Here is a 20657-nt window from a genome sequence, read left to right on the forward strand (position 1 = left end):
GACAAAGAAGAAAACCAGTTGCCAATGTGGAAACTGAGTGTCTTACCCGATCCATTCCAGAAGTGATTCTGCAGTCAGTCGTTTGATGACTACCCACCTCTCTATTTCCTTGACAGCTGATGTAGGCTCGACTCGCGAGTTTAACCAGTACTTGCTGGAAGGAAGCCCCTTAAATGAAAGTGCTGAACTGAAGGGCTATTGGAACGACCCAACAGTGCGCTACTCCAGGCTAGCAAATGCAGCTTTGATGTTGTTGTGTCTAGTTAATGGTAGCTGTGACGTTGAGCGAATATTCTGCCCCGCCGGGTTGGCACAGTGGTTACGGCGCTCGACTACTGTTCCCAAGGACGCGGGATCGAATCCCGGCCTCGGCGGCCGCTTTTCGATAGAGGCGAAAAGCAAGGCGCCCCTGTGCTGTGCGATGTCAGTGCACGTTAAAGAATCCCAGATGGTCGAAATTTCCGGAGTCCTCCACTACGGCGTCTCTCATAACCTGAGTTGCTTTGGGACGTTAAACCCCACAAACCAAACTAAACCGAACATTCTCTCAGCTAAGATACCTCCAGAGACCAGACAGGTCTTGAATGGAAACTGAAATGTTGCGCATGCAGATGATTATGTATGTTAATAAGGGTGTGTAAAATGTCAATTACCAAGTCACGTGAATAAAATGTATCTTGTCCAAAGACTGACGGTTGCAAATCACTGAGAGTAATAATTACGACACAAATGCCAAATTATGAAATACTTTCTTGAAAGCAACCCAAAACATAACCCTAATTGTTACCCTCCAATTAGGAGAAATTGAATAAATTATTAGTTAGTAAATTTAACCCGATAAAACCTGAATTTCAGAGTGTTTCCACGAAAAGCTCAATTTCGCCCCTATTATTAAGTAAAAAATAATGCCCGAATTTGGAAAAATATAAAACCTGAAAATGAATAACCAAATTTATAACTGGATTTTCTTTTCTCAGCAATTTCGGTTTCGGTTTCAGCAGCCAAGAAATGGTTGTGATGTCACAATCAAGTCTAGGTCACATGCGACATGAAAAAACAGTGACAATCACTGACTCTTCACTTGTTGTGATTCCTGTTCATGAGGCAGGCTGTCTTTAGCGTTGTAGTGAATCGCACGACAGAGAAACTATTTTTTTTTTTTTATCCCTTATGTGACCTTGACATCACAGCCATCGCTTGGCTGTTGAAACCGAAACAGGTGAGAAAAAAAATCCGATTTTAAATTATTCAGCGGTCATAGGCAAATATCACGCGGTGATCTGAGTATAGTAATGTCTTATGCATCATTATAAGAGAGTCAACTCAAACCCAAAAATTAGGTATCTATACTGCTTTAAATGTTTTTCCTAAAGCTTTGTCCATGCAAAGTATCTCTTCTTCCCACTTGTCAGTCAGAAGTGGATGAGTCGGTAAAGAGTAGAAGCATTTTTCTTCTGGTCTTGCCTGTAGCCACTACCACTAGTGCAACCAGGGACAAAGCATGTCGGCATGTCATTGAAACATTTCTAATGTATTTCTGAGATAACAAAACAAAAAGATGCACTCAGCCTATCTTTCCAGAATTATAAAATCTAAAATTTTGTACTGGCGATCCTTCATTTGACCAACAATGCTCACGAGCCTTTAGTAATCAAGTGATAGTATCAACGTGCTCATTGACCATCCACTATAAGTTGCTGGAATTGAACAATTGAAAATGCACACAACTCATGGTAGAAAAGCGAATCACTTGACAGCTACAAAGCACAAATAAAACAGTCGCACCTACATTACAGAAATGTTGGTCATACTCATATTACGCTGTGGCGCAAACTGACTGCAGTAGCCCATCATTGCCTAGGAACAAATCCACCCAGCTTGAGGGGAGAGGTTTCAGAACTGAATAAGCATTTGTAAATGTTTAGTTGAGCCTTATTTTAAAGCTCTGCCCCTAAGCGAGATAAAGTTTTGTGCACTTGTTCAAGCTTTGAAGCCTGCCATTTATGCATTTATATGTGCCTTTTCCTAAAGCTTTCATAACAAAGCGTGATAGTGGCATGAATTGGAAAAATGCGTCAGACTGTTTCAAATAGTTCTCTTGCATATAAAAAGCATATCCAATTCACATAGGCTTAGTTGAATTGGTTGTCTTTCCACCATCATCCCTAGGCCATACTCATTAGCTGTGCTGTATTTGAAAGCTGGGGCGTACAGCCAACTCATGTCAGTATGATGCAGCACTGCAGCTCCTAACCAGCCTGCCATGTTCCATTGCAGGTGTTGTATGCATGTTTGTTAGTAATGGAATGACTCAAGAAGTTCTTGATGAAGGCCTGAGCAGGTTTGAAAATGAGACTTGAATGTGGACAAAGAAAAGCAAGAAAGGGGATGTTCATCTTTTACTTTTCTTCAAGTGTTTGAAATCATCCCAATAAAAGTTTGTATTGTGGTATTATATAGCTTTTCAATGCAAGAAATCAGTCGGTTCCACCGTTCTTGTGTTCAGTGATGATTTGATGCACCATTAACACAATATCTCTTGCATAGAAACTGCAGTTGCTTTTGTCAGTGCTGAGACAAGTGCTACTTGCAGTCACCGCATCTGGCAAAGTAGGTTAAGGGGGCAGTTTATATTTTGGCAGAGAGGGGTACAAATGTGCTGTGTCGCAAAGACTGGTGAAGAGAGAAATTCTGCCATTCACTTCCATAATTGAGTATTGCATCAAGGCATGTGTGCAAATTTCTTTATTATAGAGCAATTTGTTTTTTATACCCATGTGTTTTCATCATTGTCTGCCAGTCGCATCTCTTGGAGCAGTTTTTGTAGCCACATAAGGCTTCTAAAGCTATCACCATGTTTAGCTACAGAAAGACAAGTTTTTTTGCATGGCAGTACCCATTATGAAGTTATAAACATAGTAAACATTGTGAATCATTTATTCTTTTTATGGCATGCTTAGTGTGTAAGGGCCCAACACAAAGTGCCCTCCTTTATGCAATTCCATGTTTTGGACATTCCTTTTGTAGCATGGCTAAAGTGGGAGGAGCATGTACTAAGAGATGTTAAGAAATATCGGAGCATGTTTGAGTAAAGTTTCTGCTGCTAAAATTTGGTTTTGCTTGGTTTACAGGATTTCTATATCCTAAAGCAACGTTAAATGTTTGGCACCCTTGCCACCTGCGCATAGCAAAGTAGGAGTGGCGCTGCGCTGCACACATGTAATTTGAGGCTATTTTCAACCTTACAAAAATATTTTTGCTGAGCTCTCCTTGGTCACCTTTGGCCTTTAATGTGACCGGAGAATATCACAAGGCTGGAATATGATTGATGTCCATGGTGGGCCTAGTTTGATTTCTTTGCAGTAAGAAAAAAGAAAACAAAAAGAATGCAAAAATAAGTTTGTGTAGGTCATAGCATTAACTACTTATAGTTCTTCAGATCTTTCATGATAAAGACATTATGAAGTTAGCAAAAAAGGTACTCAAGAAAAAAAAAATTTGTTCTAATCATCAGGAATGATGGGCACACACTGTGGCAATCAAATTTGCTAAAGAAGTTTCAAGCAGCACCTAGCAATGTATGCAAAGTTTTCAGAACATTTGCAAAAAACAATGCTCATAAGAAACCCGTGGTCTTTAGAGGTGCTGCATCTAGTACACTGTCAATGTTATGCAATTTTTTTAGATACTTCTGAATATTAATAAAATGTACAACAATACCTGGAGAATATTTTAAAAAATACCAGAAAAGGTTTATATATTTGCCATCCAAAATTTTTGTGCCACTGTGCTTTAAGTTAGTGCAATATTCTCATCCATAAAGAAACTGTTGAATTTTATATTGTTTTGCTGACTAGACAGTGCTGAGTGCACCTTTAGGCACCGGTATATATAGCTCATTCTTTGTATGTTACAGATAAACACTGCCAAAGCTAGCTCAGAAACCTCCAGTATGTCCAACTTGCAAAATTTTGATAAAGATGGCTTTCAGAAATAGACGCAAGTAACTGCACACTGCCTCCAACATTTTTTTGACATCTCTCCGCAATATATTTGAAGCTATTCATAACCCAATTTTGCTAAAACAGCTATGAATGGAAGTGCAGGAGTCTACCTTTTTGCGAGTCGAAAAAGTATTTTCAGACAAAGCTATTCCCAGTTATTGACAATGATAAAAATACTAAATTAATCATACTTCAACCGCCCACCTATTGCAAATCACCTGAAGCGTGATCTGAAATTGTCAAAAGGCACAGTGCAATTGTGCGCATGCATTGACTACAACACAAAAAAAGCAGTAGTTAGTACCAATAATCCATGATCTGCAGCATCTTGCGAAATTGCCGATTGGCTATGAATAACTTGGAAATATCTTTCAATAAGCTCCCAGAAAATTTCTAGAGCACAATTTTGATTACTGCAGAGTTCTTCTTATTCTTGTTGGTTTCAGATTTTTTTTTTTTTAATGTAGTGAACTTGGCATGAAGAAATTTGCTTTGCTAACTTTTGGAGTGTTGGTTCAGAAATGAAATAATCTGCAATCATAACTATACTCGGGGACACTTTTTCTTGGTGATAAAACCAAAGCTACAGAGCTGAAATGCATCATCTTCCTACGCAGCTGAACATAGCCCCTAGTTACAAGAGCAGTTTCTGCAAAAACAAATTGAAATCATAGCGCTAGTTATTTAGGGTATATTTTTTATCATGGAACTGATTTTCTGAAATGAAGCTGTCATGCTTAAAACTTTTCTTGGTTCCACTGGATTTTCTCGTCTGATGTCTGTCGCGGGTTTTCGAGACGCCCAGACTTTGCAGACAAGATGGCAACAGCTGCCTGTTCAAATCGTTCTGTGTCTATGCAGACCGAAAGCCGCGCGATCAAACTACATGGCGGTGTGACACGTCCCTAAAGGCCTCCCTACCTTTGCGCCCATTGCCAAGAGAAAGTGTCTCTGAGTATAGTTTACTCTGTGGTTTATATAATCTTGTCTATTAAACAATATTAAGCTCACCGACATCTTTTAAGAGTCAGTAGATATTGCTCAAAATTCAAGATAGCATAGAACGCAAAGCATTTCACACCACAAAAAAAAAAAAAAAAAGAAACATTTCTGTTAATATCCTCACATTCTGTCCAAGCATTCTTCATTGAACATGCACAAGCATTGGAATGTGTAATTTCGGTACATTGCCAGTGCCCGCTCTCCCAACTTCCAGCAGTGCTCTTGAGCATTTACAACCCGGCAAGCCCACCACAAGAAGAGATGCCTCAGACTTTCTGCTGCCATTGGTCAGTCCCGGACAAGCTGTACAAATGCTATAATTTTTCAGCAGAATGCAAGAATCTCTAAATTTGCTCTCCCGTTTCCCCTTGCACTATCATTCCTGTGGAGCCGGTCGCAGAATTTCTTCTGGCAACTGGTCTACCAGTTTGCACAAAATTTCTTGCAGTTATATGCAGAATCAAGGGTCCCTGGTATATGTCTGTATATTCTGGCACCTATTTAATAAGTACCACATGGGGAAAGCAGCATCAGAAATCGAGCAGGGAGTGCAGCTTGTGGAGGTGGCATGCATACGTGCTTACTTGTTTTTTGTTTTTCTCTTTTCGTTTACTATGGAAGGTCATCAAGCCGAGTTTCTGAAACAAAGCGGTAGCAAAGTATTCTCAGGCCCACCTTTGGTGCCTTGACCAAGCAGTATTCTTCCTCCGAGTTGCTATTCTTCGCATTTGTGCAGGAATGAGCCCAATGCATGTGGAAAAGCGCACATTCAGTTTGCGGCAGCATGCCAATGAGCGATGACGGCTGGACTTTAAGGATGTCGACTGTAGCAACACGTCCTCGTCATCGAGCTCCATGGTTTCTAAAATAAGTGTCAACAACTGTGCAATGGCAGTGGATACTGACAGCTTCAAGCCCATGTGCTATAAATTATTTAGGCAGGCAGAACTGTTATATTAATCAGTCATCTTTATTTTTTTTTTTGAAAGAATGCAGATGATGCCAGCTACGATGAGTTTGACTAGCTTCTAGGCCCTATGTCAAAAAGGCCTTATGTTCTAGGCCCTGTGTCAAAGAAGCAAGAATAATTTGGATACAACCATGGAGGAAGGAAAGAACTTGAGAGGCCCTGAAGTCACTTTTTTGAAGCCGGCGCAGACCGGATGCTGCAACGACTCTCCTCCTCCTTTACCCTCTGCCTTTTCTTTCTCCGCGATGCTCACGAACCTCGGGCCCTTAGCAACAATGTTGCTAGTGACCAGAGTTTTCATAGCAACAGCGATGCCGTTGCTAATGGCCCAACTTAACTAACCCTAAATTTTGACGTCACTTCCGCCACACTTTCTCTAAAGCATTGGGAATGGCAAGGGTCTCTCCTTAGTTGTTTCCTTCCTCCATGGATACGACACTGAATGCTGGAAGTTGGATGAATTATGCTTTTTGCTCAGTAAACTATGCTTGTATGAACTTTTTTTTTCCAGGTGCTGCACATTCCTTCATAGATTAAACCTAAAGATTATATATTCAATTGGATATACACATTTCCGCTCGGAGCTGCATACTGACCTCCATTATTGAAGATTTGTTGCAAGCTGCTTAGAATTTCAAAGCTAATACACCATGCGACATGCACTGCTTACTTCGTTGTTGTTCTTTTAGTGCTACAGTTATTCCTTTCTATTAGACAACATTGTTCTTATTCCTTTCGTCATTTCACAAGCTTTTGTGTACATCATTAGTAACAAAGTGTAGTAAAAAAGCACTGTAGGTCAAGTGGAACTAATCCCTCAACCTCTCATTTTCAAAAGCACTATGCTAGTGTGTTTTTGAAAGGGCTAGTGATGCAAGCATAGCTAATGGTGTAAGCCAACAAAAATTTTTTTTAAACACTCCTGTGAGAAAAACGTGCTCATACTGCTAAAAAAAAAAGTGCCAAGATGCACTAAAGTATGCTTCACATACACAATGATACTGTCCCTTGGTGGGTATATGTTGCTCAATGTTGGGACTGTAATGAATGACGAGTTTTTAGCCATTTCATGCTCAGTAATACATCCCAACTATGCCAGGCAGACATCTCCTGCTGTCATTAAAAAATATAAATATCTCTCTCTACCCCAACTAGGAAAGCTAAGTTTCCTTCTGCAGATAGCATGAATTTCCAAGTTTGCATATCTGCCAAAGTACCTATTTTTGTACATTTTGTGCCTGCAATGCAGTTTCAAGATCCTAATTTTGCAAAAACACCTAGAACATTTTTATTGCCTAAAGATCCAGACTTTAAAGTAACAACTGTTTTGTGCTTGTAGCTTTGAATGCTGTATTACAACAGTGTCAGCAATTGCAGTTTTATTATTTAAAGAGCTGATTATAGCAGTGCACATTGCAAGCATGTTGAATGCAAGTCTACAGACAGAGAAGCTGTTCTGCAACTGAATACCTATGATAACAGACTAGCTTAGTGCTTCAGAACTATTGTTATTAGAAGAAACAAGAAGATAAGGTTTAGGTTGTCATGTTGTTCCCTAGGTAATGCGATGACTTAACTTCTTGCACGTGGTGGTCACCACAGACCACCAAGTGCATGACGTGACAGAGCTGATGGCACCAGTCTCCTCTTGCAGATTCTTATTCACATACATGTACTCAATACTTGCTTAATCACTAATCCCTTAATCGGTGCCCCATTTGTCTTGCACACACTCACTAATGTACAGTCATTAGCTTCTATGTAATGTTTAAAGCATGGCGTTATATTTATAACGGCATGCTTTAAAAAAGCCACATGAACGGGGAGCCAAGGATTCCAGGTTCAATTCCTATCAAACAGGAGCTGCCCAAATTGGTACCTTATGCCAACTTTGCTGTGTCATGTGATCTTATGACATCAAACAACTATGCCTACCAATCAGTGTCTGTGCATGCAGTCTACCAACCTGTCAGAGGCACGCTCATGATATTTTTGCTCAGGCCAACTACTACAATGGTGATGCTGGATTTTCTGGAGAACGGCCAGGCCTTTTATGCTATCATGTTAAAAGTTACGCACTAATAAAGAAGTTGCTGTACCTAAGGTTCCATCATGGTGCACGTTATATGCAACACATCTATGCAGTTGTTCCCCCCACTTCCAACAATAACAGTTAAAAGATCGGGAACAGTTCGTGAGCACCTTAAAGCCGCACAGGACCTTTTTTTCGCGGTGTCAGAGATACTGCATGATGCATCAGAAGATGTTCCCTGAGCACCGAGAGTTTAAAAAACTTGCTTCCACAGTAGACGCATGCGTGCCGCGCTTTCATAAGTTTGAGAAAGCCCTTGTGACGGAGGCGCACATGTTCATCAATCTGGTAGCCATGTTGGAACTTCATGCCACACAATGCACATAGGTAGTTGAGTGGTGTATTGATGCCACCCCTACTCTTCTTGGACAGGGCTGACTTGCTAATACGCTGCTGTGATGGCAAGTCACCTGCAATCTTCTGCAGCTCTTTTATGAGATCGTCAAGCTCGAAAGACGACACCGTGTCGTCGCGCTCGCACAGCGGCTTGCCTACGATGCCTGCGAATAGAGGGTAGAAGTCGCCGTCTTCCCAGACATCATGCTGCTGGATGTGAGCGATCAGCAGATCGGCTGATGCGTAGCGCATGGCGCAAAAGGCACACGCAAACCGCAGTAGTTTCACGTCGTCCGCAGCAGTGTGGCTGGAGTCCAGGTGGTTGCGAAGCGCCAGGTGCGATCCAAATCGCAAGGGACACAAGAAGCACTGCAGGCCAAAGTTCTCTGTGCTCTGCAAGATGCTGCACGGTTTGACAGCTGGATCCGGAACGCGAAAATCGTCGGGAGCGTGACTCCAGGTGTGCACGCAAAGTAGGACGTAGTGGCTGAAGACTGCCTCGCAGGTAGGGCACTTGAACCGGCACTTGCAGTGCCCTGGTACACGCTTTCGCGGGGTCGACGCAGGGAATGTCTTCGGTGGAAGAAGAAATCGCACCGTCTTGCTGCTAGCCATGGTGGGCCAGGCACCCTGTTAGTGACAAAAACGCATACTTTAGCTGCCTAGCCAACTTGAGTAGAGCATATCAGCCTGCAAAGGTTCAGATCGGACATAACTTCGTAAATATTAAATTCAATTTATTTTTCCAGAGAAAAGGATATATCCTGGAGATATGCAACGGCTAAAAAGTTAGGAACAGCTTTAACGTGCCCAAGAACAGCAATCAACGATAGGACGCACATAAAACGTAAACCATCATAGCCATTTAGCACTGACGATAACGCTTCTCTCTGGTTTCAAACGCCGTAAAAAAAAAAAAAATGCGTCTTTGTACCTGAACTGACATGAAAGACGCAACGTTTCAAAAGCGGTAGAAACTTCTGCTTACCGTTTAGGCTCTCTGCGCAGAGCACTGCTCAGGCCAGCGGTCGTTTGACCGTTGTCAAATCTCTCGATCACGTTACTCACGTTTCAAATGTTTCAAATCTGGCTTTCGCAAACCGCCGCCAGAACTGCCAGAACTGGCCAAAACCGCTAGAACGATCTTTTCTCTTTTGCGATAATGATGACGCATGTCAAAACAGTTGACCGAGTCAAGTCGCGGCCATAGCAAGCCGCAATTGCGTTGAATGCGCGTTCTTTGATCGCGCATAGCTGGAATCGAATTTATGTGCTAGTGGCAGCGTATGGTTTAAATGAAAACTATTTTGCGATATTTCGCTTTGTCTGAAACGCAGGAATGCCAAAAAAGAATAGCGTCACTTGCGTGAAGCCGTCTGATCCTCCGTTTCTAAAGAAACTTAAGGAGCGTGTCGGCTACAAAGAAGGCCCCACAGTAGATACTAAGGTGAGCAATTTGCTGCGTGTTTTTACCTAGTTAATCGAGAAGCCTATGCCATTTGACTAATTGTTTTGCTCCTTGGCAGAGAGAAGAACTGCCTGCGGATGCCGTGGCCGCCGATTTCGATGACGAAAAGCCCGTCGTTGTGGTTCTCAAGACGGGCGATTTGACTGCTGAGGAAGCTGAAAAGTATCGTCAGAAAGGGGAAGGTAATGCTAAACTATACATGAACTCTACAGAGTCTGACGGTCTGCCGAAATGGAAAATTTCGCTCGTTCGGCCTGAAGTACATGCGCGATCAGCTAATAGCTAATAGTGCTAATAGCATGAACGTGAAGTGTACGTCACTACCGCTCATCTCGTACGCTTTCTTTTTTTCTGCCGTGTTGGGTTGTAATTGTGCATTGCTGCATAATTTCTCGCTTTGTACGAACAATATTAATGGTGAATGGCCAAGCATTCGACGAGCGTCTAAAAAGACAAAAGGCCACGTGACCACTTGTACAGTGCAAGTTAACACGTGAAACTCTTCAAATTCGACACGGTGTGTTGTGAATAATGCATTTTAATTTGCATGTTGTCGCAAAACACTTCAATTCTTGCAATAGTTATGACTGTTGTTGCATTTGCAAATAGTTTTGCGGTGTACTATGCCAGAACACAGAGCGTCGTCGCTGTTTCGCGTTGGCGTCGGTTCGCGCTGTCGCGTGCATGTATTTTGACTAGTAGGCGACGGAGCGAACGATGATCACTTTCGCCGCGTTGCCTTGTCATGTCGCTCTCATTTTTGTTCACATGTAGCTCAGTCTTTACCCGCTAACATAAAAGCAGTCAGGGAGTCGAGTTAGGGGGAACACTTGGATCAAAAAGTTGAGTGCCAGCGAAGTTGAATGCTTTCTAACCCTCATCAACGATAAAAAATGGTAATTGAAGCTCTTGATAGTAGAAGGCAGCGGAATCAAACACGAGCAGGAAGCTTGCACAATAACTTAGAATCTCGACGCTAAGTACCACTGCTATACTTTGTAGAAGCGTGTTATGTAGACACCAAGTGGGTTGGGTAAGGATCACCTCGCTTACTTGACGCTGACGCAACTCGGTGCTGTCGAGCCCATGTATACAGGGTTTGTGTTCCATCCTCTGTTTTCAGCAACGCCTCGCATTTAGTAACGGCTGCGGAGGTGCAATAGTAGCTTGCCGTTATGATTTACATACTGCGACAGCTTTTACCTCTGTTACGTTTGTCACGTCCGTGCCACATTTACCACCCCATTGACATGGCAGCACATGGCATAAATTGATTTACAGTAATGAAATTACTGTAATTTAATTACTTTTGGTAATTTTTAATTTAATGAATTACTTTTTGGTAGTAATTTTGCAGCAAAAGTAATTAATTCCTTTCGAAATTACTTTTACTAAAATGCGGCAAGCCGAAGCTAGCGTAACGGATTGACAAAAGGAGACAGAATTAAGCAGAACAGTGCGTCTGAGACTTCGTGTGTAGCAGGGTCACTAGGTGCGGCTATCCCGTGGCAAACATTCTCCAGGCAGCAGGATACAAGGTGTCAAGGAAATGCTGAAGGGAGAGATGATGCAAAAAGCCTGGTTGAAAACTAGTTGGGAGCGCGGCTCAGTGGCACTCCCTGTTGCGTCGGCTAGGGCACGTGGCGCCTGGTTATACTCGTCATCACTGGCGAGGGAGGATTGGTGTTGGGGGAGATAGGCGGAAGGGTCCATGGCGTGAGCCGCCGTGGCTTGAATTACCGAGCAGTGAGCATATGGTGCCGACGTCGATTCTTGGGACTGCGGAAGCAATAAATAACAGCTTCTTCGGGCCCTTCAAATGGTGGAGACAGCTCGGGTCCAGCAAAATGCTGGGTTCGCAGGTCACTTCACAATCGTTCTACAATGCTTCTGCTTTTCTTGATTTTTTTTTTTTTTTTTTGATGATGTCTTGTTTGTGTAATGGCAAGAGCTGTAGGAAAGAGGGAAGGAATAGCTTTCTGGGACGGAATTTGGCGGGAAGACGAAAGAATGTGCTTCGTGTCTGGAGAACAAGTTGTTTTGTATACTAGCTTTACTTAGTTTTGCATGGATGGAAACTAGAAAGTAATTTAGAAGTAACTGAATTACTGAGTAGGATTAATTGTAATGTAATTTCATTACTTTTGGGAGTAGTAATGAGTAATGTAATTTAATTTCTTTTCAAAAGTAATTTTGCCATGTATGCATGACAGCAGTAGCTGTTTGAGGGGCAAATTGCAGGTTTCATAATGTTGGTTGTTGATAATGAGCGTGGTTCAGATTAAGACACGATTTGAGAAAAATATTGAACTACGTGCCAACCGGGAATCGAGCTCACAACTGCTAGGTCGGAGAGCAAGCGGCAGGGCCAGATTAACCAAGGTTCAAAGGGTTCAAATGAATGGCGGCTACGGCTTTTCGGTGAAACGAGCTGCATATGCTATCTTGTCGAAATGTAAATTTAGTTTGTAAATTTAAACCTATGTGATGCATGCAGAAGTGCTTCCTTCAGTTTTAAAAGTGGAACTTATGTGCAAAATGTAAATATGCTCTCTTTGTAAATGTGGATAATTTGTATAATTGTAAATATATTGTTACGGACGAAGGAGGAAGGAGGGCAGTGGTGCAGGCAGGAGCGCGCACGCTAGGCCCGCACACAAATTCATTAAACGTCATCTCACGACCATCGAGCATCTTATCTCTGTCCTCTGTTCTCCTGTCGCTTGCCGCCACGTAACATTTGGTGGAGGTGCGGGGTACGTCATCCCCATCCTCACCTTGGAGCATCGACACCATCTGTAAGCCGGGACCATCGACCGAGGGCCCAGGGACATCGCCGAGCAGCTTCGCCCCAGCCCTTCAAGCTCAGACCTGACCAACTACCACCGCCCAGCCCCCAGCCCGGGCCTAAAGATAAGGAGAACAGACAGACCAATCAGAACCAAGACGAAGGACCCGAGAAGACCTGAATGACCCAAAGGAACCGATGGACACGGACACGCAACCCCCGCCCAAGCTTCCCGACGTGACCTCGAGCCATCGGTCCCATGGACTCTGGTGACGGATGGTTGACAGCTGCAGGGGAGGTGGATCACCCACGCATGAGACATCATACTGGCAAGCCGTTCTATTCTTACTTCTTCCTCTTCTTCAAGCACCCAGACACGCCCATCGTCATGCCATGGAATCATCATCGGTAAACTTCCTCGTCTACGATCGGGACGATTGCTCGGTGGCCCAGGTCATGTTACGGACGAAGGAGGAAGAGGGCAGTGGCGCGGGCAGGAGCACGCGCGCTAGGCCCGCACACAGATTCATTAAACGTCATCTCACGACCATCGAGCATCTTCTCTGTCCTCTGTTCTCCTGTTGTCATCGCATGCCGCCACATAACAATATATTACTGATCATTTCAGCTAATTAAATACTTAATCTTGTGCCAGTTCATTAACAAGGTGCCACCACTTCGGAAAGATTTAACTCTTTGCATTATGACAACATTTGGAGTAGTAAACAATATTTGTCATACTTTAAATCAGCATATAGAACATAGTATTGTAGTTTCTGTAGAAATACTGCCTTAGGTGAGCTTCAGTTCATCTTGCTGGATAGATTCACAAAACAATTAGGTGATTGGTAGCACATTTACGGTAAGAATTTGCGAACAGCTTGTGAACAAGACCCATCTTTACTTTGTGCTTACACGCAGCCAATCGCCCTGCGCTATCAAATTACCCAAGAAAATAACTATCCGAGGAAGTTATTTTTCGCAAATGCATGTTCTGATTTTTGAGGGAGGATGTTGTGTGTCCTGTCATTTCCTAGAATAGCTTAGTCTGGATGCCAGACTGTCCGTGTGCTCTGCAGGAAAGTATATGATTGGGCAATGTTCATAAAGAGTCCGCAGATTCTTTGAGCAAAATATGGCATGTGTTCTCTGTAGGCAATTCTAAAACTTGTCAAGTCTGAAACATCATGACAGGGGCGCGGTAGGGTGATGGGCGGTTATAGTGTGCCTCTTAATTTTTTTTTTTTTAACCAGGCCTTTAATCACTGGTAATCTGGCTCTGGCAAGCGCGCTGCTTTCAGCACATTGCACAATGAGTGCGTTTCAGGTATTTGTGGCTGTTACAGTGTCTTTCTTCGTAAATATATAGTGTTGCAAAATTGACTGGGTGCAGCACACAGGAGTGGCTCAGCGCATTCTTTAAATTGCTTACGAATGCAAGGTTACTCATGCCCGCTGGGTGGTTGAAATTTATGACACACCTGTTACGCTTGGTTAAGTTGAGAGGAAGAATAGATTTTTAACTAGCGGTCTGTCAGCCTAGCTGGCTCGGCAGACTGGAGGTAAACTACTACCTAATCGTTTTTTTCCGTATTTGCGTGGCATGATGAGTTTCAAAACTCGTGCATGTTGATGGTTCATCAGTAAGGCATATCATCATTGTTATTAATGTTATTGAGGTCGAGCACTGTTAAAGTTTTGGTTACTTTAGTCACGATATAGAGAAGTGCTTTTTAGCGCAAGAGAAACAGACATGAAAGGAGCCACAGGACAAGTGCTCGCCTTATACTACAGTCAGATCTCGATATAATGAATCCCGCGGGACCACACAAGATTGTTCATTATTTTGAAATATCATTGTAATGAAACATCTGCGATTATAAGCTAGTGGGCAAACCTAGGTAGGAAGATGACATACCTTGGCAGTAGTCACGTGCATAGACAAGCAAAACCTCAAATGAAAATGTTGCACTGTCTTCAAAGCTGATTTATTTGAAGAAATCAGTTATTTTCTTCTGCCGCGTGCAGCAAACACGACCACGCACTACATTACTCCACTACAGCACATACACCTTCCACTTTGCACAACACCTCATCGGGTGTGTGATTGCACCGAGCAATGAAAGGCCGGACTTTGTCCTCGTGCAAAAAAAAAAAGCATCAGAGTTCGATATGATCTCATCTTCAGTGTTCCTTGAAGTTTGAAAATCTTGTCTCTGTCTTTCAAAATGATCGCGGCGGTCGATGGGGAAATGCTAGCTGTCTGCAGAGGCTGATTGGCTTTTTCCTTGTGTCGATTACTTGCAGTGAAAGTTGCTTTCCTATCTTCTGGCACCTTCACTGGCTGCAGTTATCGTCGGATCTCGCTCGTACAAAAGGAATAAGGTAATCTGTGACAAAAAAATAACCCTTCTCGCACGTGTGAATGCATGAACGACCGGACGGCAAATGATACGAACGACACACAACACAGGAAGAAAAAAGGCGGGTGGCTAGGCCTGCTGGCTACTGCATATTAAACCAGAGCTTTGTGGTGGTGCTAGGAGCTCGCACTAGATATGCTGGGAAGGATAGCTATAGCCAACGGATCATACACACAGAAACGGCAGTTTGTTTTATGTGATAGTTGCAATGTGGCACTGTTAAGTTTAGCCAAATGTGTAATACGATGTATATTATATATGTCCCTACTTTATATATACACTGTTCTGAAATATATATGTTCTCTTTGGGTCGTGACAATATGCTAGACATTTGTAATTTTGAAATAGTTTTACATTGAAAACGTAAAAAATCTGCTGGGGACTCTTAAAAAATTTATTAATGTGGTGTTGATGGTGGTCAATGTGCGGCTAATGGTGCCAGAGAAACCACTTGTATACAGCTGCCAGCCATCTGGCGTGCCACAGGCAATTTGTTTTCCTAGTTAACTAATTAGTAATTAAAGTAATAATTTTTCTAATTTACTATTACTTTTGGACAATAAATGGATTAGCAAAGTTGGAGAGCATCTTCTAAAACCCCCATTCCATTTATTTTCGATAAATGAAATCTCACGTGTGTCGTTTTTCCAAGCTCTAAAGAAAGCCCACGAAATACAAAAAAATTATCACGTGACTGACGCATTTGTGCGCCTTGATTGTGCTGCTTCCAACCTGGGCTTCAGTTAATGAAGTTAGCTGTGGCTTTGGCTCCACGACCCCATTGCAGCGGGAGGCCGATACGTCTGCGATGGTTTCTTCGTCCGCTTCAGGCAGTCAGCGCACGCAACAGTGCAGGTCATAGCGATCTCACCGCACTGGCTGCAACCATCGCCAACATAGCCTACCGTCGGGACTGGGCTGCTGAATCACGACTGCAACTAATTTCGTTCACTCAAACCACGGTTGCGACCGCAATCGCGGCGCACGAATGCGTTAGTAAATGTGATATTTTTTGTATTTTGCGGGCTCTCTTTATCGAAAATAAATGGAACGGGGGGTTTCAGAAGGTGCTGTCCAATTTTGTAAATCACATTTACTTTCTAAAGGCAATACTTAATAAATTAGAAAATTTATCTTAATTACCGATTAGTTAATTGCAAAATAAAAAATTGCCTCTGGTGCACCAGATGGCTGGCAGCTGTGTGCAAGTGGTTTCTCTGGCCTTATTTGTTCTATTTTGTTTTATGTTTTTCAGTTCAGTTCAGTCGTGTCCGACTCTTCGTGACCCTATGGACCATGTCACGCCACGCTTTATGGTCTCTCACTATCTTCCTAACATCACATAACTTCATCTGCAGTGCCTCAAGGATGCCATCTAACCATCGCGTTCGCTGCCTACCCCTTCTCCGGCGACCCTCAACCTTTCCCAACATCAAATCTTTCTCCAGCAACTCCTCTCTTCTCATCAAATGACCAAAGTAGCTGAGCTTTAACTTTAGAATTTGACCCTCCAATGAGCAGTCAGGGTTTATGGTCGACAATGTCGACTGATTTGATCTTCTGGCAGTCCAAGGAACTCTCAAGAGTCTTCGCCAGCACCACAATTCAAACGCGTCAATTCTTCGGCGGTGTACAAGGTTCTCAATGCGGATTTTCAGAAAATAGCAAGGAGAGATAAGAATGCCTTCCTGAACATACAGTGCCAAGCAGTTGAGGACAACAGCCAATTAAGGAACACAAGAGCTCCGTATAAGACAATCAAAGAAAGCTTCTGTGCTAAGCTGGGCGTGATAAAGGACAAACGAGGCAAGGACCTCACTGAAGCCTCAGAGATAAAAAAGAGGTGGCAGGAATACACAGAAGAACTGTGCAAGAAGGACCCGAATGTGCAAACCCAACATAAGACGGTTGTGATTACTGATCTCGAGCCGGGCATCCTGAAGAGTGAAGTTGAATGGGCCTTAGCCAGCCTTGCTAAGAACAAAGCTAGCGAAATTGATGGCATTCCAGCTGAGTTGCTTCAAAACCTCAACCATGACGCTGTTAACATTCTGCATACATTATGTCAGAAGATTTGGACAACCCTGCAGTGGCCACAGGATTGGAGGAGGTCAGTTTACATCCCCATTCCAAAGAAAGGCAATGCCAAAGATTGTTCCAACTACCGCACGATCGCGCTTATTTCGCATGCTAGCAAGGTGATGTTGAAAATCCTCCAAGGTAGGCTGCAGCAGTATGTGGATCGGGAGCTTCCGGACGTGCAAGCTGGGTTTCGCAAGGGCAGAGGAACTAGAGACCAAATTGCCAACCTTCGCTGGATCATGGAAAAAGCAAGAGAGTTCCAGAAACCCATCTACTTCTGCTTTATTGATTATGCGAAAGCGTTTGACTGCGTAAATCACAGCAGATTGTGGCAAGCTCTCCAAGAGATGAGAGTTCGAATTCACCTCATCTATCTCCTCAGGAACCTCTATGAAGGGCAAGAGGCCACAGTCAGAACTGGGCATGGTCTTACTGATTGGTTTCCGATCGAGAAAGGAGTGAGGCAAGGCTGCATACTGTCGCCCTGCCTATTTAACCTATAGGCAGAGTGCATCATGAGGAAGGTCGGTCTGGACGAGTCTTCAGCTGGAGTGAAGATTGCTGGAAAACGTATCAACAACCTTAGATATGCGGATGATACCACTTTAATGGCAGAAAGTGAAGTGGAACTCAAGAGACTTCTGATGCGCGTACAAGAAGAGAGTGAGAAGTTTGGGCTTAAACTGAACATTAAAAAGACAAAGATCATGGCGTCTTGCCCTATCAAGTGCTGGACCATCAGTGGACAGGAAGGGGAAGCTGTGACAGATTTTCTGTTCTTGGGCTCCAAGATTACCTCGGAAGGAGACTGCAGCCATGAAATTAGGAGACGCCTGCTTCTGGGAAAGAGAGCAATGGTTAGCCTTGACCGCCTAGTAAAGAGCAGAGACATTAGTCTGCCAACCAAGATCCGTATAACTCGTGCTATGGTCTTTCCAGTTGTGATGTATGGATGCGAGAGTTGGACTGTGAAAAAGGCTGCCCGCCGAAGAATTGACGCGTTTGAATTGTGGTGCTGGCGAAGATTCTTGAGAGTTCCTTGGACTCCCAGAAGATCAAATCAGTCGATATTGTTGACCATAAACCCTGACTGCTCATTGGAGGGTCAAATTCTAAAGTTAAAGCTCAGCTACTTTGGTCATCTGATGAGAAGAGAGGAGTCGCTGGAGAAAGATTTGATGTTGGGAAAGGTTGAGGGTCGCCGGAGAAGGGGTAGACAGTGAACGCGATGGTTAGATGGCATCCTCGAGGCACTGCAGATGAAGTTATGTGATGTTAGGAAGATAGTGAGAGACCGGAAAGCGTGGCATGACATGGTCCATAGGGTCACGAAGAGTTGGACACGACTGAACGACTTAACTGACTGACAGCCTTTTTCACAGTCCAACTCTCTCATCCATACATCACAACTGGAAAGACCATAGCACGAGTTATATGGATCTTGGTTGGCAGACTAATGTCTCTGCTCTTTACTAGGCGGTCAAGGCTAACCATTGCTCTCTTTCCCAGAAGCAGGAGTCTCCTAATTTCGTGGCTGCAGTCTCCTTCCGAGGTAATCTTGGAGCCCAAGAAGAGAAAATCTGTCACAGCTTCCACTTCTTGTCCCTTGATGCTCCAGGACTTGATAGGGCAAGACGCCATGATCTTTGTCTTTTTAATGTTCAGTTTAAGCCCAAACTTCTCACTCTCTTCTTGTACGTGCATCAGAAGTCTCTTGAGTTCCACTTCACTTTCTGCCATTAAAGTGGTATCATCCGCATATCTAAGGTTGTTGATACGTTTTCCAGCAATTTTCACTCCAGCTGAAGACTCGTCCAGACCGGCCTTCCTCATGATGCACTCTGCATATAGGTTAAATAGGCAGGGCGACAGTATGCAGCCTTGCCTCACTCCTTTCTCAATCGGAAACCAATCAGTAAGACCATGCCCAGTTCTGACTGAGGCCTCTTGCCCTTCATACGGGTTCCTGAGGAGACAGATGAGGTGAATTGGAACTCCCAACTCTTAGAGAGCTTGCCGCAATCTGCTGTGATCTACGCAGTCAAACGCTTTTGCCTTCTAGTTTTCTGTGTGTTCCTCAATCGAAGCTTAATTTTGGCAACAAGAAGCTGATGATGGGTGCCACAATCAGCCCCAGGCCTTGTTTTTACTGCTTGTATAGCGCTTCTCCATCTCTGCTGGCAAAGAATATAATCGATCTGATTTCTGTACAGACTGTCGGGTGAAGTCCATGTGTACAGGCGCCTCTTGTGCTGTTGAAAATGAGTATTCGCTATGGTCAGGTTGTTTTCTTGACAAAACTCTACTAGCCTCTGCCCAGCTTCATTTGGCTCACCAAGTCCGAACTTGCCTGTAATTCCGGATATTTCTTCACTCCCGACCTTAGCATTCCAGTCTCCTATGAGAAAAACGACGTCTGATGATGGGGTGCGGTCTAAAAGGTATTGTAGGTCCGCATAAAATCTCTCAACGTCAGCTTCTTCAGCAGTAGTTGTCGGTGCATAGACTTGGATAACTGTTATGTTGAAAGGGTGACCTTGGATCCGAAGTGAAATCATTCGGTCGTTTATGGGGTTGTACCCTAGCACTGCTTTGCCCATTCTTCTGTTTACTATGAGAGTGACCCCATTCCTTCTCTTGGATTCGTGCCCACAATAAAAGACATAATGGTCGCCGGAGTTAAATTCTCCCATTCCGGTCCACTTGAGCTCACTGATACCCAAGATATCAATGTTCAATCTGTCCATTTCTCGCTTGACGACATCCAGTTTACCTTGCGTCATAGATCTTACATTCCATGTTGCTATGTGATGTATCTCCTTCCGACATCGGACTTTCCGGTCGCTTCCTGACACATCCACAACTGAGCTTCCTTTTGGCTTTAGCCCAGCCACTTCATTCGTCCTGGAGCTACTAGGAATCGCCCTTTGTTCATCCCCAGTAAAATGTGGGACGCCTTCCAACCTGGGGGGCTCATCTTCCGGCGCCATATCATTAATGGTATTGTGACTGGCCATAGGGTTTTCTTGGCAGGAAATACTGGAGTGGGTTGCCATTACCTTCTCCAGTGAATCACATTTTGTCAGAACTCTCTGCCGTGGCCTGTCTATCTTGGGTGGCCTTACACAGCAGAGCTCACGACTTCATCAAGTTTCGCAAGCCCCTCCGCCACAAGGCAGTGATCCATGAAGGGGTTTATGTTTTTACCCTTGGCTAAATAAAGTTAGCCAGGACACCCGGTATATATATTGTTAAAGGACGACTTTGGAATGTGGGGAACGTGAAGATGAAGTGTGTGGGTGGTTCGTGCCGGGTGCCGCTGGCCTGAAGTTCATCTGTGGTCAGCTACCCATTTGTAAGTATTAATATATCCACTTTCTGTGTGCGTGTATCTACGTTACAATATTATACACCCCGCCGGGGTGGCGCAGTGGTTACGGCGCTCGACTACTGTTTCCAAGGACATGGGATCGAATCCCGGCCTCGGCGGCC

The 20657-nt window shown here is 43.7% G+C and overlaps 2 protein-coding genes and 1 long non-coding RNA gene across 5 annotated transcripts in view; 2 read left to right on the top strand and 1 right to left on the bottom strand.

The window, feature by feature from the left end:
- LOC146203233 (uncharacterized) overlaps positions 1-2444 on the top strand; it is a 39294-nt gene extending 36850 nt beyond the window's left edge. The window contains exon 3 of the long non-coding RNA XR_014703827.1: positions 2278-2444. This is a non-coding gene — a long non-coding RNA (uncharacterized LOC146203233). The remainder of the gene's footprint in view (positions 1-2277) is intronic.
- A 3496-nt stretch (positions 2445-5940) lies between these two features.
- On the bottom strand, positions 5941-9567 carry LOC146203235 (zinc finger protein 532-like). Its single transcript, XM_084588602.1, has 2 exons — positions 9393-9567; positions 5941-9034 (listed from the first exon to the last, which is right to left on the bottom strand). Exon 2 carries the CDS (start codon positions 9017-9019, stop codon positions 8180-8182), a length of 840 nt encoding a protein of 279 aa, XP_084444728.1. The 5' UTR covers positions 9020-9034; positions 9393-9567; the 3' UTR covers positions 5941-8179.
- An 18-nt stretch (positions 9568-9585) lies between these two features.
- The window catches only part of LOC146203236 (uncharacterized protein KIAA1143 homolog), a 168184-nt gene continuing 157112 nt past the window's right edge, over positions 9586-20657 (top strand). For 2 of the 3 annotated variants that reach the window (XM_084588605.1, XM_084588604.1), the window contains exons 1-2: positions 9586-9851; positions 9931-10054. In XM_084588605.1, the coding sequence (XP_084444731.1) occupies positions 9744-9851; positions 9931-10054 (232 nt within the window). In that variant the 5' untranslated portion in view covers positions 9586-9743. The remainder of the gene's footprint in view (positions 9852-9930; positions 10055-20657) is intronic. The other variant, XM_084588603.1, reaches the window with a different exon arrangement.

The sequence above is a fragment of the Amblyomma maculatum genome, chromosome 1, assembly GCF_055883805.1.
Source record: "Amblyomma maculatum isolate TAMU_Amacu chromosome 1, ASM5588380v1, whole genome shotgun sequence".
NCBI lineage: Eukaryota > Metazoa > Arthropoda > Arachnida > Ixodida > Ixodidae > Amblyomma > Amblyomma maculatum.

Coding starts and splice junctions, on each gene's coding strand:
- LOC146203235 (XM_084588602.1), bottom strand. CDS start 9,019: ATGGCTAGCAGCAAGACGGTGCGATTTCTTCTTCCACCGAAGACATTC.